This window comes from Lacerta agilis, chromosome 8, assembly GCF_009819535.1.
Source record: "Lacerta agilis isolate rLacAgi1 chromosome 8, rLacAgi1.pri, whole genome shotgun sequence".
NCBI classification, from domain to species: domain Eukaryota; kingdom Metazoa; phylum Chordata; class Lepidosauria; order Squamata; family Lacertidae; genus Lacerta; species Lacerta agilis.
Genome location: NC_046319.1, coordinates 83,867,474 through 83,884,458, shown reverse-complemented (window position 1 = coordinate 83,884,458; position 16,985 = coordinate 83,867,474). Strand labels below are relative to the sequence as shown.

Here is a 16,985-nt window from a genome sequence, read left to right as displayed (position 1 = left end):
CCTTATTTGTTGTAGTGAGGGAACTGCCAGAAGACCCCCAGAGATGGACCCCAGTGTCTGGGCTGAATGATGGGGGTGGAGACCCCCCTTCAGGTCTACTGAGCCGAGGCCATTTAGGGCTTTCAAGGTCAGCACCAACACTTTGAATTGTGCTCGGAAACGTCCTGGGAGCCAATGTAGGTCTTTCAAGACCGGTGTTATGGGGTCTTGGCGGCCACTCCCAGTCACCAATCTGGCTGCCACATTCTGGATTAATTGTAGTTTCCGAGTCACCTTTAAAGATAGCCCCATGTGGAGTGCATCGCAGTAGTCCAAGTGGGAGATAACCAGAGCATGCACCACTCTGGGGAGACAGTCTGTGGGCAGGTAGGGTCTCATCCTGCGTACCAGATGGAGGTGGTGGACAGCTGCCCTGGACACAGAATGGACCTGCGGCTCCATGGACAGCTGTGAATCCAAAATGACCCCCAGGCTGCGCACTTGGTCCTTCAGCGGCACAGCTGCCCCATTCAGGACCAGGGAGTCCCCCACACCTGTTCTTGGAGGCTGCCTGTCTTCAGCATCACTGGTCAGAAGGATGGGTCACAGGTTTGACCAGGGAGTCCCCCACAGCCCCACACCTGCCTGCCCCGTTCCCCAAAACAGTACTTCTGTCTTGTCAGGATTCAACCACAGGCCCTTCACTGGTTCCGATTTGAAAGAGAGGTAGAAGAGTTTGGATTTGATATCCCGCTTTTCACTACCCGAAGGAGTCTCAAAGCGGCTAACATTCTCCTTTCCCTTCCTCCCCCACAACAAACACTCTGTGAGGTGAGTGGGGCTGAGAGACTTCAAAGAAGTGTGACTAGCCCAAGGTCACCCAGCAGCTGCATGTGGAGGAGTGGAGACGCGAACCCGGTTCCCCAGATAACGAGTCTACCGCTCTTAACCACTACACCACACTGGCTCTGAGAAGACCATGAGAAGAGCCTTCTGGATCAGGCCAAAGGGGGCCCATCTAGTCTGGCATCTGGTTTTCACCATGCGCTCCCCCCATGCACGGCATGGAGAAAGCCGAAGGTTAGCAGCGTCAGGGCAGACAAAGGGAGGGACTTTTCCACACAAAACAAAATCGAAAATTCTTTCCAGTAGCACCTTAGAGACCAACTGAGTTTGTTCCTGGTATGAGCTTTCGTGTGCATGCACACTTCTTCAGATAGATGGTATCTGAAGAAGTGTGCATGCACACGAAAGCTCATACCAGGAACAAACTCAGTTGGTCTCTAAGGTGCTACTAGAAAGAATTTTCGATTTTGTTTTGACTATGGCAGACCAACACGGCTACCCACCTGTAACTTTTCCACACAAGGCAGAGTTGGGGGGCGGAGCCACCCCACCCCACTGAAAGCACATGAGAATCCTGGGAAGTCTTGCTTAAGGATGCTGGGTTCTGTAGCACCGAGAGAGGAAACTACAGGTCCCAGGGTCCTTTGGGAGAAGCCATGCGCTTTCAGGGTAAATGGGTGGTGCTCGTAAACCCTGGAACTCCCTCAGGCAGGAGGAAGCGGCTTGGGTGACTTTCAAAGAGGATCAGGCAAAGTCAGGGAAGAAGAGGCGGCGATCGATCCCTGGCTCCTCCTCGCCGCGGTGAGTGTGGGGAGACTCCCGGCTGCGCTGCTTGGCGGCTTCTTCCCACTGGGGCATCTTTTGACGAGATGGGCCCCCCTTTGTCCCGATCCAGCGTCTGCAGGACCAGCCTTGGGTTCCCGGGTCCTGCTTGGCTTTTACGCTCCGCCTCCGTCCTGCTACAGCGATGCTTGCAGCAAACCGGCCGCGTTTCATTGTCCATATGAGCGAAGCTATGGAACTCCCTCCCACTGGAGGCAAGGAAGGCCACCCACCTGGGGGGGTTCCCAAGGGGATTGGACACATTCACAGAGGAGGAGGAGAAGGCTTTGGGTGGACCCTAGCCAGGATGGCTCTGCTCTGCTTCCAAGTCGGAAGCAGTAAATGCTTCTGAATCCCCAGGAGGGGAGACGGCTCTGGGGTGCTCGGATCCTGCTGTGCAACTGTAAGAAGAGGATGCTGGGCCGGAGGGCCTCTCTTTGGCCTGATCCAGCAGCCTCTTCTCGTGTTCTCCCGCCCCCATTGCAGACGGGGGCGGAGGAAGAGAGAGGGGGGACCCCCCTCCGGACAGAGCCCATCTCTGGCTCCGTGCGCGCAGCGAAGATTCGGCCCAGGCGGCCCGGGGCGCGAGGGACGGGGCGGCCGCGCTCTCGGGGCGCCCAGGCCCGCCCCCTCCCCGCGGCGAGCCCACCCCGACGGCACCTGCGCTGCGGCCGGAGCCCCTCCCCGTCCGGCGGCCGGTTGGCTGGCTATTGGCTGCGGGGCCGGAGGGGCAGGCGGGTCGGGCTGGGCGCCCATTGGTGGCCGCCGATCCGAGCCCAGCGCCGCCGCTGCCTCTTCGCCGCGCCGTCGACGGCAGGATGCGGCCGCCGGCGCTGGCCGCGCTCTGCCTTCTCGCCGCCGCCGTCGCGCTCCTCCCGGCGGCGCTGGGCGCCCGCGGGCCGCGCCTTCGGGCCGCTCCCACCCCCGGCGGCGGCCCGCCCCCCCTGGAAAAGCGCAGAAAGAGCCCCGCGGGGCGGGCCCCGAAGACGGCCAGGTGAGTCGGGACCCCACTCCCCGTGCTTCCCACCCCACAACCTGCCCTTTCCTTCCCCGACGGGCCCGCCTGCCCGGGCAGGGGGCGCGCCGCCGAGGACCCCCGGGGGCTTGGGCGGGCTCTCCCGGGAGCCCCGAGGGGCGTCCCAGCGGTGCCCGGCGCAGCGGCCGCCCGGAGAGACGGAGACGGGCTGCCCGGTGGCGCTGGCACCGCCGTCGCGCCGGAGCTGCGCGCTCTGACCCCCGCCCCTTCGGGCCAGCCCGAGGCGCCTGGTCTTCTCATCAGGGCGGAGGGGGCGGCTTTGGCAGGGGCGGCGGCGGCGGCTGGAGGCCCCATCTGGAAATGTCAGCAGCGCTGGCCTGGAGCACCAGCCGCCCAGCCAGGCTCCCATCTCCTGCCGCGGCTCACGTGCTGGCGCGAACAACGCCCTTGCCAGGTGGGTCGCTGCTGCTCCTCCCACTCCCCTTCCCAGAAGAGGGAAGCTGGAACCAGGGGACGGAGCTCAGCTTGGCAGGAGCAACCTGGGGCAACCCCTCTTGCCAGCGTCCCCCGTCTGGGGCTGCTGTGCTGACCCCCTTCTCCCCCCCCCCCGTCCAATTATGCATCTCCCAGAGAAGACCCCTCCTCCTCCTCCGAGGCTGGCTCCCACCTTTACAGCTGGCTCCAGCTCTTTCCATGAGCTCTGCCCGCAGAGGCGACAAGGGCTGGCATCCTCTGCTTGAGGCTCTGGTGGCAGACACTCCTCTTCCCCGGCAGCCAGGCAGGCAGGGGCCCTCAAGCTGCTGGCAGGTGGAAACCCAGACGGCCAAGCGGAGAGGGAGAGGTTCTCTGCACATGCTCAGAGGTGCCCTCCTTCCTTTTTGGCTCTTCCTGTCCTCTGCCCCGCACTTTGGAGACAGCGTGGCCCAGGTCAGGCAGGAGACCGCCGAAGCCACTTTGTGGAGGGGGTGTGTGCCTGGATGTGGGGCATGAAGGCAAGTGCCTGCCCCATAGCCCCTCGGAGTGAGGTGGGGGCATCCTGCTCCCCCAGGCAAAGCCTAGGCAAAGCAGCCAGTCCAAGAAGGGGCCCTGTGGTCCTCCCCCCCCCCCACCCTGTTCTCTCCTTCTTGCTCTGCTTCATGGAGCTCCAGAGAAACAATCTCCTTCTCCTGCAAATCCACTTAGTAACTTGAGTCCCGGTCAGGACAAGAATGTCAGGAATTAGAGGGGGGGGGGGAGAGAGAGAAGAAGAAGAAAGAGGAGTCTGGATGACACAGAGGTGGGTGTCCAGATGTGAATTGGGGAGGGGGGCAGCAGACTTTGCAGCCTTGGGACCAGCCTTGGGAAGAGAGAGCACTTCTGAACATGTGCAGAGTGTGTGGAGAGTGTGCTGCCTCCCTCCTCTCTCATGCAGGGTTTCCCACAGAAACTGGACGTGGTATGTTTCAGAACAGACAAAAACTGTCTTCTTCACAGAGCATCCTTAAACTGTTGAGATGCCCAGCAGCTTGGAGGGCAAGGAAAGGATCAGACCACTCATGGCTGCTCCTCATAGAATCCTAGAATTGGAAGGGCCCCAAAGGGTCGTCTGGTCAAGGCATGATGGCTGCTTCTTCCCTCCAGGAGCCACGGAAGTGGGCTCCTTCTGAGAACCCTCCTGCCCGGCTTATGGGGCACCCAGCAGGCAGAGGAGGGGGGTGTCGTGGTGGGTGAGATGAGCCTCATCCGGGGAAGATGAAGGTTGGGCGACTGAGGACAGATAAAGAAAGTGCTTCTTCACACAACACAGAGTTAAACTGTGGAACTCCCTCCCACAGGAGGCAAGGGTGACTGCCAACCTGGAAGGCTTCCAGGAGGAGGAGGGGGCTCTCGGGGGCTCCCAGCCAGGGTGGCTGTGCTCTGCTTCCAGGGCTGGAGGCAGCCAGACTTCTGCATCCCTGTTGCCGGAGGCTGCAGGAGGCGAGAGGCGCTCTTGTACTGGGATCCCAAAAGAGGCACCTGGTTGGCCACTGTGAGAAGAGGGTGCTGGGCCAGGTGGGCCACTGGCCTGATCCAGCCAACTCTTCTTCACCTCTATGCAGAGAGTGTTTCCCCCTCACTATGGTGCAGCTGCACCATCCCGGCTTCCAGGCAGCAGGGCCTCCAGGCGGGAGAGCAGGAGTCCAAGGCGGGCCGGAGCTCCAAGTCTGGACCTGTGGCTCTCCAAAGAAGGCCAAACTACAGCTCCATCAGCCCCAGCAAGCACGGCCAGGCAGCAGGAGGATGGGAGCTGTGGTTCAGCGAGAACCGGGGGGGGGGGGCGCAGAGGAGCCCCAGTCCTCCTTCAGAAGCTTTATGGAAGTTGACCCGGCTGCCGGTCACATGCGCAGCCGGCTGGGATTAGCCTTTCCTTGTGGGAAGGGGCCATGGGAATCTGCTTTTGACTGAGTCAGGCTGCCGGGTCCATTGAGCTCAGCACCTCCAGCCCCATTGGGAGATGCTGTGGGGGGTTGTCTCTGGAGAGAGGCTCTCCTGAGGAGCTACCTCTCTTCCCCAAGGAGGGAGGAAAGGAACGGTTTGACCCTGTGAGGTGGCGTTGGGGGGGGGAGTCACTCCACTTCTGGGGGTCCCAGGAAGTCACATGAAGGTGGGGGCAGATGGTAAGGGGGCGCTGCCATTGAATCCTCCCAGGACATTTCAGCTTGTGGTGGTCCATGGGTGCTGGGCCTATGTGTATTTATTTTTTAATTGAGAGGTACTGGGGCTCGAACCCACCCAAAAGCCACACGGTCTGGGCTTGGCTCCTGAAACACCAAGGTTTTGGCACTCTCTTCCTTTGGGTACACCCCACACCAGGACTGAGTTTCTCTGCCCTCCCCCCCCCCCTGCCGTTGCTCGGTCCCTGTTCCTGCCAACCTAGCAGTTCAAAAGCATGAAGTGCAAGTAGATAAATAGGTACCGCTCTGGCGGGAAGGTAAACGGCGTTTCTGCGCGCTGCTCTGGTTCACCAGAAGCGGCTTACTCATGCTGGCCATATGACCCAGAAGCTGTACACCGGCTCCCTCGGCCAGTAAAACAAGATGAGCGCCGCAACCCCAGAGTCGTCCGTGACTGGACCTAACGGTCAGGGGTCCCTTTACCTTTACCTAAGTAGCTAACTCCCCTCTCCACATGAAGGTCATGTCCTGCTGCTGAGCTCCTGCGCCGTCTGCTAAAGTCATTCTGGCACAAATCACATGTGGATGTGTTGGGAGACCCTGGACTCCCGGCCTCTCCCCCTTCTTCCTGCACCCCCAGTTAATCCCTCTGCTTTTTGGACTGGCTAGCAGTCCCACCCCCCACCCCCCGCTCTCATGACCCACTCCTGGCTCTTGCTTCACAATCTTTGTATCTCTCTCTCTCTCTCTAGGCCCAACCTCTGTGGGGAGGTCTGCTGCCCCGGATGGTCCCTCGCACCCAAAACTGGGAAGTGCACCAAAGGTACAGGGGGGAGGGGGAGGCAGATTTTCAGGGACAAGGATCCTCCCCCCTCCTGAAAGGCAGGCCTCATCCTGCATCCGCTGTGTGTTGCTTCACCACCCCTCCACCGTCTTGACTTGCGACTTGCATTCATAGAATCATAGAACTGGAAAGGGGTCCCAGGGGGGTCACCTGGTCCAGCCCCCAGCCAGAGGTTGGGGGGCGCCTCAAGGGGGCCAGTTTCATCTGGAGCTTCCTGTTTCCTTACATGGCGCATCATTTGGCTTTGGGAAATTTCAGACACAAGACACGGGGGTGATTGGAGCCACATGGAGAAGCTGTCCTGACTGAGTTTGCTCATATTGCAAACTGCCCTGTGATCCTCAGATAAAGGGCAATACAGAAATGGAATAAATGAATAGACTCCTGCCTTGCAGGGGGTTGGACCGGATGACCCTCGGGGTCCCTTCCAAGCCTACATTTCTGTTTCTATGCAATTGCAATCTCTGCTGGTTGGGCAGGAGGGCTCTCCTGGTCATAGAACCACAGAACTGTGGAGTCGTAAGGGGTCCCCAGGGGTCATCTAGTCCAGCCCCCGGCTGTGATGCTCTTAGGAAGCAGAGCTGGGCAGCAGAGAGGAGATTGGGCCCTGCAGATGACGTCTCCCAGAGCCAGGGCTGGAGTCGGATGCAAATCGCCTCCCGGGACGTTAAGAACGTCCGCCCCAAAGCACCCGCTGGGTGCAGCCCAGCACCCTCTTCTCACAGGGGCCACCCAGGTGCCTCCTTGGGAAGCCTGGGACCAGTTCAGGGGGGAGGAGAGGGTTCCCCTTGCCATTCCCAGCAACCGGTTTCCCTCCCCAGGCTTCAAAGCATGTTGCAGGTCCATGCTTGGCCAGCAGGTGGCAGCAGCTGCCTTTGTGCAAGAGTTCCCTGGCTAGCGCAGTCAGTCCAGTGGTCCCTGGATTCTCAAACATAATCCATTCTGGAAGTCCGTTCCAAAACCGAGGCGCGCTTTCCCCTAGAAAGTACTGCAAAATGGATTAATCCGTTCCAGACTGTCAAAAACAACCCCTAAAACAGCAATTTGACATGAATTTTACCATCTAACGAGACCATTGATCCATAAAATGAAAGCAACAATCCATGTACTGTACTATAAAATAAATAGGACAGTATTGTAGATGATAAAAATTAAAATTATTATTTTTTTTCCTACCTGCGCTGATGACATTTCCGCTGTCACACAATCCATCAATCGGTAGCTGAACTGGGTTCCGCACAGTCACAAAAACAAATGAACCGAAAAAGCCTCAAAAGCAAAAACGCAAAATAAATAGCAAAAGCAAAAGCGCCAAACTGAATCCGTTCCGGAAGTCCATTTGACTTCCGAAATGTTTGAAAACCAAGGCGCGGCTTCTGATTGGTGCAGGCGCCCCGGAAACAATAGCCGACAGCCGCGTCGGATGTTCGGCTTCCGAAAAGCGTTCGAAAACCAGAACTCTCACTTCCAGGTTTTCGGCATTTGGGAACCAAGGTACCACTGTATCTCCAACACTTTATTTTTAAACCCAAAATTAAGAAAGTAAGTTGTTTAGCTTTTTTTGGGGGGGTGTCACTTCCGCCAATCGCTCACCCGCCTGCCCACCACTGCCAATCGCTTGCCACAGCCACTGCCGGTCCCACACCTCGCCACAGCTGCCAATTGTCTGCCCACCTGCCGCCACCAACAGCCCACCCGCCCACTTGCCGCAGCCGCCAATCACCCACCCAATCGCCACTGCCAATCGCCTGGTTCCTGCGCAGATGCGGCGCTTCTGGATGCAAACGCTTTGAGTCGTGGACGTGCCTCCGGGGCGGATTACGTCCGCAACTCGAGGTTCCGCTGTATAAGATGACACCCAATTTCTTCCTAATTTTCTTTAGGAAACAGTATTGTCTTATACACGGAAGAATACGGTAATCAGAATAAAAACAGCGCAATGACACCCCCCCCCCGCCCCCCAGGTTAGGTTGAGAGAGGCAGTCCCTAGCCCAAGGCCAGCCAGTGAGCTTCATGGCTGAGTGGGGATTCGAACCCTGGGCTCCCGGGTCCTGGTCTGACACTAGCCCCTCCACCACCCCAGTTGTGGGACTAGAACTCCCACGGTCCCTGAACTTTGGGGGATTCACAGAAATATCTAGACTGCCCCATGTTGGCTTCTCCAGGAGAGACTTGGGGGGATGGAAAGTGGGGCGTTCTGCCTGCCCAGCAGCCCCCTGCTCCTGGTTTGCAATGGCCCTTCCCCCAGGAACTGTGGGGAGCCATAGGATGGCAGGTGGGGGGCAGAAGGGGGCTACGGGTGGACCTGCTTTGACCTCTCTCTCGTCTTCCCCAGCCTCCTGCGTCCCTCGATGTCGAAACGGGGGCCAGTGCAGGGCCCCCCAGCGCTGCGCCTGCCGCTCAGGTTTCTCCGGCCCCCGTTGTGAGCACGCCGTGCCCCCCGGCCCCACGATGACGCCGCAGACCCCCCAGGCGCCCCAGCGCTCCATGGCCATCCGCTGGCAGCCCCTGACGTGAGTTGGAGCAGGCTGGGGGACTTCCCTTTCTGCCCCCTTCCCTCGCACACGCCGCAGGGCACCACAATCGAATCCTGCACACGGTTCTGGTTGCCTCGTCTCAAAAGGGATATTGCAGAGTCGGAAAAGGGCAGCCGAAATGGACGGGTGTGTGTGTGTGTGTGTGTGTGGAGCAGGGAAGGGACAATGGGGACTCTTTACAGAAATGGGGAGCAAGAGGTGCGAAGGTCGAGAGAGTCTAGTCTCGGGCCCAGCGATCGTAAATAAATAAGGACATCGGGGGACATGGATTTTAAATTTTAAATAATTTTAAAAGGGGAAATAGTCTCTAAGCATAGATGTGTGATGTATGAAGTGGTTTGAATGTTTAAAATATCTCTGCAGTGTATCACAGGTTTAATTGTTTAGTAGTTGGACAATTGGGTAAAGGGATCTGGAATGTAAGGTGATTTGGTTCATTTAAAGAAACAGAAGAGGGGGTGGTGGGAAGTCCGAGGATTTGGTGGCGGGGGATATGTTTTCATTTTGGTTATTTTTTAATGTTAATGAGAAATGTGTGGCGTAATAGGGTATTGATGCAATGTGGCATATATTGGATATTTATAATCGAAAACTAATAAAATAATTTAACAAAAGAGAGAGTCTAGTCCAGCCTCCTCTTATCACCGGAGCCCCATTGCGGGAAACTTGCAAGCAGGATTTGAACACAGGAGCACTCTCTCCTCCATCGCTTCCGATTCTTGAGGCAAGGCAGAGCCATCCGTCCCGACAGCCACGAATTTGTCAAAGCCTCTTTGGAAGCCTCCTGTGGCAGGGAGTTCCACGGTTTAACTTGGTTCTGTCTCCCTGAATCTCAGCTTCCACAGAGAGGGAGATGACGTCTTCTCTCTCCACTTTTTCCACGCCAGGCATCTCTTCTCTAAGGTTGCCTGCCTACAACAACTGCTTCTGAATGCCAGTCGCCGGCAACACAGGCTCTGTGTTCGAATCCTGCTTCCTGCTTTCCCTTTGGGGCATCTGCTCAGCCCCGGTGAGAACAGGAGGCTGGACCTGATGGGCCACCGGCCTGATCCAGTGGCTGCTGCTTCTGTGGGGCTGCGCTTGGAGGGAGGGGTCATGGGGGCACCAGAGAGAGGTCTGGGGTGTCCTGACTTCCGTGGGGATTCACTGACCCCAGGATCGTTCCCCTCAGGCTGGCCGAGCTCCAGGTGGTTCTCCGGCGCCGGAAGACATTGGACCCCTCTGAGAAGATGGCCATGATCCTGGCGCAGCACCTGGCCTCCCGGCCAAGCGGGGACAACAGTGGCCCTCCCGGACATGGCCCCCCAGCAACACCAAGGCCCCAAGGTACTGGGCACGGGGTGTGTGGGGGAAGGGGAGGCTGGGGGGCGCTGGAATGGCCATCTGTTCTGTGCAAGGACTGGGGCCTGGAAGAGCGTGGGCCCTCCTCTGCTGGGGAAGGAGGGGAGCGTGGAAGCTTGTGGGCTCTCTGCCGTTTCTGTGGCCAGGAGAGAGCCACTTTCTCCTGTAGCCCAGGGTGCGAAATCCTCAGTGCTGTGCAGAGTTAAGCTGTGGAACTCCTTGCCACAGGAGGCAGTAGTGACCGCTGCTTGGGTGGCTTGGAGAAGGAAGAGAGGGATTTTGAGGGCTCCTAGCTCTGAGGGCTCTGTTCTGCCCCCCCCCCCCCACACACACACTGGGGAGCAGCAATGCTTCTGAATCCCGGTTGCCGGAAGAGTTGCTCTTGTGTTCGAATCCTGACTTCAGGGTTCCCTTTGCCTGACCCAAAGGCTCTTCTTCGCTTCGTCAATGAGCCTCTTGCAATTGCGGAGAGGGAGGGCCAGAGCCCTGACGTTATTCTGGGTACCTCCCCCCCCCCGTTGCCCCCGGCAGTCTCAGGCGGGTTCCCATGTGCAGCGCAGTCCCCACCCCTCCGGATCCGGCAATTGTTCTGCACCCCCAGCCACCCCCACTTCTGCCTGAGTTTTTCCAGATGACGTCAGTCTGGCCTGCGATGGGAGGGTGAGGCCTGGCTGGCTGGGGGGAGTGGGACAGCTCTGCTTTCTTCTCCCCCCCCCCTACAAGCCAGCTTCCTCCCTGGGGAGCCTGTTCGGAAGCCCCACCCCCGTTGCTGCCTGGGAGTGCTCTGCTCAGCCACTCCAGGAGGGGGGGGGGGCGGGTTGCAATGCCTTTTACGCACCCCTCCCTCCCTCCCTCCCTCCAGAAGGAGAACACCCACCTTGTCACCCCCTGGACAACCTCATGTTTTTTTCCTGGGAGGGGGGGGGAGATGAGCTCCTTCTCCTTCAACTGTGATGCAAGCAGCCCTGTCATTGGGGGGGGGGGAGCACAAACTCAAGACTTGGGAAGCTGGGGTGGGGGGGAGCTAGGGGGGCTGCGGCTCCTTTGGCACAGATGTTTGCCTCCTTTGCCCCCACCCACCTGCATTTGCTGGGAGTCTTTTCATGGGGGGGTGTTGAACAGCTGGAGCCAGTGGGGGGCACAGCTTCCTTGAGTAGATCCAGCAGCTGGAGGAGGATGCGGGGGGGGGCACTGCTGCATGGGCCCCACTCAGCACATTTGAAGTCAGGGTGGGGGCCTGCCTTCATATCCTCGGTGAGGAGGGGGGAGGGAGCGGAGGAGGAGAGAGCCTCTTCTCTTGGGGAGGGGGAAGAGGTCTCTCGCCCCAGGAGGTGGCGGCTGCTGAGGTGGGTTGGAGCAGGACTCTTATGGGGGGGGGGCTTCTTCTGAGCTGACAAGTGCAGCGCTGAGCAAGAGCCGGCTGGTTCTCCCTCGCAGGGGGGGGGGTGCGGCTCGGATTGCAAAAGGGACAGGGCTGCCGGACGCCTTTTCACAGGCCGGGGGGGGGGGACGGCTGGGAGGCGGCTGCTCTGGGAACTTGGGCCGAGGCTGCTTTCCTGCTGGCACCCGGCTTTTGGGGGGCGGAGGCAAGGAGGGCGGCCCCCGGGTGGGTGCCAAGCCCAGGCAGTGCTGCTCCATCTGGGCTGCGGAGAGCAGGCGAAGAGTTAACGCTCCCATCCGCCGCCGCCGTCCCTCGTAAACATTGTGCTTGGCCCCCCGCCCGAGACCCCCACCCCCCGCCCACCCGACTGCTTTCAATTAGCTGGTGGGTCCGTGAGCTTCTGCGGTGGGTCGCCGGCTCCCCTGCCTGCTCGGCTCCTCCGCCCGTGGCGCCCTCTTCCGCGCGGGGCCATGATCCCCAGCCGCCACGGCCACCGCCGCCGCTCCTTCCTCCCGGCGGTCTCCCTGCTGCTACTCCTGCTGCTGCTCTGCCGGGACCCCCTGCCCGCCGGTGCCCAGGGGGTCAAGGTTCTCTTCACCCCCATGATCTGCCGGGTGCACTGCAGCAGTGAGGGCCGCTGCACCAACCGCTGCGAGAGGGGCAATGCCACCACCCTGTACAGCGGGGCGGACGCCGGCCCGGCCGAAGGGGGACCCGGGTTCCGTGTCTGTGAGTATTGCAGCAGGGGGGCTTGGTGGGGGGCTGGCACAGATCGGGGTGGGGCGGGCAGGGGGTGCAGCACTCTGCCCTGGGCAGTTGGGAGCAGGACCCCCGGCTGCCCCCCTGGAGAAGCAGGCAGCCTCTTCCATCAAGTGTGCAAAGTGCCCTTCCTGGATGTCGTGTGCCCCCCTGGGTGCTCGGTGCCTGCCTTGCCAGGCACACCTTTGCCCCTCACCTGGGTCTGTGTCTTGTTGCTGAGGCTTGTGGCTACCCCACCCCCCATTTGGGCCAGGAGAGGGAGGGAGGGAGGCTTCCTGGTGCCCTCGCATCCTTTGGTCCTTTCGCACGGCGATGGGCAACGTCTTCTTCCCCTTCCTGGAATGTGGTTTCTGTTTCCCAGGAACGGAGAAGGGCAGAGCTTCTCCCCCTCCCTCTGCCACTTGACCAGATGTTCCCACTAGCTGGTTCTCCCCCCCCCCAGGGCACGGATCGTCTCCCACCCACCTGCCAGCTGCTCCCGTCTCCCTCTTCCCCGTCTGCAGCTGGGTGTTTGTGTGTGGAAGGGACCCAGGAGGGGCCATGGCTGCAAATGGGTCTGGGGGTCATGGCCTCTGTGGCCGCGGTCAGGCGGGCAGATGGGATTCTCCCCAGGAGCCACTCCTGCGTTGCATCCCTTCCTCCTCTACGGTCAAACTTTAGGAGGGGGCCTGGGGTGCAGATCCCTCCCTCCTGGGAGTTATGAGCGGCTGCTGAGCGCCACCTTGCAGGGGGGGGGGCAGGGACTCGGGAGCCAGGGGTCCAGGGGTTCGTTGCTGTCTGCCCCCTCCCCTGTCTCCCCGAAGGCGCTGTGGGTTGGTGAGGGGCCTGCCTGCTTTCCCACCCACGTTAACCCTGCGAGCGCCTTCTCTTCCTGGCGCCCCACGAGGGTCTTCCCTTGGCCCCCGGATGCCGGCAGAGGCTCCTTTGGGGGCGGGAGGGAGGGAGAGGAGGCGGCCAGCTGGCGAGGATCCCTCCCTCCGCCAGATGGGCCCAGCTGCCTCTGGCGGGCGGCCAGGGGGCCTGAGCTCCATCCCCAGGCCCAGAGGAGGCAGGCAGGGGGTCTTTGCAGCCACCCTGTGCCTCAGTTTCCCTCTGCAGGCTTGAAGAGGGGTGTCCTGCATGCTGGAGGCTTGGAGAGGGGCGGGGGCTCTTTGGGGGGGGCGTCTCCCCGTCCTCTCCTCCCTGTTGTGCTTCGTGATGCTCCCCAGCCTGAGCGTGGGTGGGTGTGCAAAGCGAGGCGTGTCCTGGCGTGTCTCCCCCTCTCCCCGCGTGTCGTGCCTCGCTGGCTCTCCGGAGCAGCGCCTGGTGCTTGCGCGGGGGGAGACAGCGGCCCCCCAGGATGGGACACAGCACCACATGCTCATTGACGTAGTCCACAGTCCGTGGGGGTGGGGGGTGGGAGGGCTCTTGCGCCCCTGCCCACGCCACTCCCAGCAGGAACATAGGAATCCAGCCAGCAGGTCCATTAGCTCAGAAGACACTGCCTGGCAGCAAGCAAGGGAAGAAGAAGAGAAGAGTTTGGATTTGATATCCCGCTTTGTCACTACCCGAAGGAGTTGCAGGCAGAGGAGTGTCTCTCAGCCCCCCAACCCAATACCTTCTGCCCCATAGCTATGGCTCCGGCCTGTGAAGGATCAGACCTGACCTGCTTGCCCACCCCCCAAAATTTCTCCTGCTCCTGAAGGCACTTGCAGTTCACATGCTGCCATGTTGTTTCTACAGTGGGGGCTCCAAATGATGATGATGATGATGATGATGATGATGATGATGATGATAATGGCCCACCCATCTGACTGGCTTGCCTCTGCCACTCTGGACGGCTTCCAACAATTATCAAAGCATAATAAAACACCAAAGATTCAAAACTTCCCAATACAGGGCTGCCTTCAGATGTCTTCTAAAAGTCCATTTGGATCCCTTCCAATCAGGATTCAGGCCTCACCATGGGACTGAAACCGCCTTGGTCGCGCTGGTCGATGATCTCCGGCGGGCTAGGGACAAAGGTGAGAGCTGTTTCCTAGTTCTGCTGGATCTCTCAGCGGCCTTTGACACCATCGACCATAACATCCTTCTGGACCGGCTAGAGGGGTTGGGAGCTGGGGGCACTGTTATACAGTGGTTCCGCTCCTTCCTCCTGGGCCGTGTTCAGAAAGTGGTGGTGGGGGATGAGTGTTCAGACCCCTGGGCTCTCACTTGTGGGGTGCCTCAGGGTTCTGTCCTCTCCCCCATGCTTTTTAATATCTATATGAAGCCGCTGGGAGAGATCATCAGGGGGTTTGGGCTGGGTGTTCATCAGTATGCGGATGATACCCAGCTCTACCTCTCTTTCAAATCAGAACCAGTGAAGGCCGTGAAGGTCCTGTGTGAGTGCCTGGAGGCGGTTGGAGGATGGATGGCGGCTAACAGATTGAGGTTGAATCCTGACAAGACAGAAGTACTGTTTTGGGGGGACAGGAGGAGGGCAGGTGTGGAGGATTCCCTGGTCCTGAATGGGGTAACTGTGCCCCTGAAGGACCAGGTGCGCAGCCTGGGAGTCATTTTGGACTCACAGCTGTCCATGGAAGCGCAGGTTAATTCTGTATCCAGGGCAGCTGTCTACCAGCTCCACCTGGTACGCAGGCTGAGACCCTCCCTGCCCGCAGACTGTCTCGCCAGAGTGGTGCATGCTCTGGTTATCTCCCGCTTGGACTACTGCAATGCACTCTATGTGGGGCTACCTTTGAAGGTGACCCGGAAACTGCAATTAATCCAGAATGCAGCAGCTAGACTGGTGACTGGGAGTGGCCGCCGGGACCACATAACACCGGTCCTGAGAGATCTGCATTGGCTCCCAGTACGTTTCCGAGCACAATTCAAAGTGTTGGTGCTGACCTTTAAAGCCCTAAACGGCCTCGGTCCTGCATACCTGAAGGAGCGTCTCCACCCCCATCATTCAGCCCGGACACTGAGATCCAGCGCCGAGGGCCTTCTGTCGGTTCCCTCACTGCGAGAAGCAAAACTACAGGGAACCAGGCAGAGGGCCTTCTCGGTAGTGGCACCCGCCCTGTGGAACGCCCTCCCATCAGAGGTCAAGGGAATAAACAACTACCTGACATTCAGAAAATACCTGAAGGCAGCCCTTTTTAGGGAAGTTTTTAATGTGTGATATTTTTGTATTTGATTTCTGTTGGAAGCCGCCCAGAGTGGCTGGGGAAATCCAGCCAGATGGGTGGGGTACAAATAATAAATATTATTATTATTATTATTATTATTATTATTATTATTATTATTATTATCTCCATGGCACCTGAAGGGAGGGTGCCACCACCAAGAAGGCCCTCTGCCCGGGTCCCTGTAACTTCGCTTCTCACGGCGAGGGAACCAGCAGAAGACCCTCGGAGGGGGACCTCTGTGTCCGGGCAGAACGATGGGCGTGGAGACGCTCCCTCAGGTACGCAGGGCAGGTATGGCAGCCTTGCTCTGCAGCCCCAGCCAGGGGCGTAGGAAGGGGGGCGGTGGGGGCGGACTGCCCTGGGTGTCATCCCTGGGGGGGGGGGGGTGACAGAATCCTGCCCTGCCCTCCCAGGCGCCGATCGCAGCCCCGATCCTGGGTGCGTGGCATGTGCTCCAGGTGCCCGAGCGGCTAGCTCCGCCGCTGGCCCCAGCCCATCCGGTGGGGGCTGCCATTCTGCCAACAGAGGGACTGAGGGGTCCCTGGCACAGAACCCCCTTATGGCATCGTGGAATTGCAGGGTTGTGGGGGAAGCCAAGCGTCCTCTAGTCTGACCCCCGCACTGCAGGAATCACAGCTGAAGGATCCCTGAATGGTGGCAGCCCAAGGGAGCCTGCTCCTCCGTTGAGTGGAGATGCGAGGAAGGGGAGGGGCTGGCAGCACAGCCTTTGTGCCGCCTTCTGGGGGTCTCGGGGACTGAGCCGTCTGCCCCCTGCCTCTCCCCTTCCTTGCATCTGAGTAGGAGGAAGCCGTGGGCGTCCTGGGAGTTTTATGTCCCCCCAGGTCTAAATTTTGACTGTCAGAAGTAGACAGAGGACAGCCCCCTTTGGCACAGTTAAACTATGGAACTCCCTGCCACAGAGGTGGCCACCAACCAGTCTTGGAGGAGAGGGCTGTTGATGGCCATGATGGCCCTGCCCTGCCCTCCATGGTTGGAGGGAACAATGCTTCCAAATGCCAGTCGCTGGAAACCACAGGAGAGGAGAGCGCTCTTGGGTTCGAATCCTGCATGCGAGTTTCCCACAATGGAATCTGGTTGGCCACTGTGGGAAGCGGCTGCTGGACTGTATGCCCCCCCCCCTTGGGCTGATCCAGCAGTCTGGCTCTTCTTATGGAACCTCCAGCTCCAGAAGCAGTCTACCGGGATCCCTGTGTTCTTAGGGGTATTCTTGGGCCCGATTTCAGGAGGCTTCTCTGATGTTGTGTTCTGCCCCTGCCCCAAAGTGGCCCCCACCAACCTGGAAACCCCCTGCCCCAATGTTTTGAACTACAATTCCCACCAGCCCTTGCAACATAGAGCTGTGCTGGTGGGGACTGGTGGGAGCTTCTATCCACAGGGCCCCTGTTTTGTCAAGGCTGCCTGGGTCACTCCCCCCCCCCCCAAGATAACATTTATTAAGGTTTCAAGTGTCGCAGTGCAAAGCTGGAGCAGCTAACGAAACGAACCGAGAGTGAAAAAACCGACAAGTCAATAACGGAGGCAGGACCTGGGTGGAGGTCAAAACGAAAATGACGAGGAAAATAGGCCAAAATAACGTTGCAGGACACAGTCTCTTCTTTATGTAAGGAGAATTAATCACGGAGATAACATAAACTGGGCTCGAGGCTGCAATTACAGCTTCCATATGTCCAGCGAGGCTGGAGAAAGATGGAGAG

General features: G+C 59.4%; 1 protein-coding gene across 1 annotated transcript in view; it reads left to right on the top strand.

Annotated features, from left to right (window-relative positions):
• Nucleotides 1–3,873: 3,873 nt before the first annotated feature.
• Nucleotides 3,874–16,985, top strand: part of LTBP4 (latent transforming growth factor beta binding protein 4) — a 49,182-nt gene continuing 36,070 nt past the window's right edge. The window contains exons 1-4 of the mRNA XM_033158645.1: nt 3,874–3,899; nt 6,009–6,079; nt 8,436–8,613; nt 9,809–9,963. Coding sequence (XP_033014536.1) covers nt 3,889–3,899; nt 6,009–6,079; nt 8,436–8,613; nt 9,809–9,963 — 415 coding nt within the window. The 5' untranslated portion in view covers nt 3,874–3,888. The remainder of the gene's footprint in view (nt 3,900–6,008; nt 6,080–8,435; nt 8,614–9,808; nt 9,964–16,985) is intronic.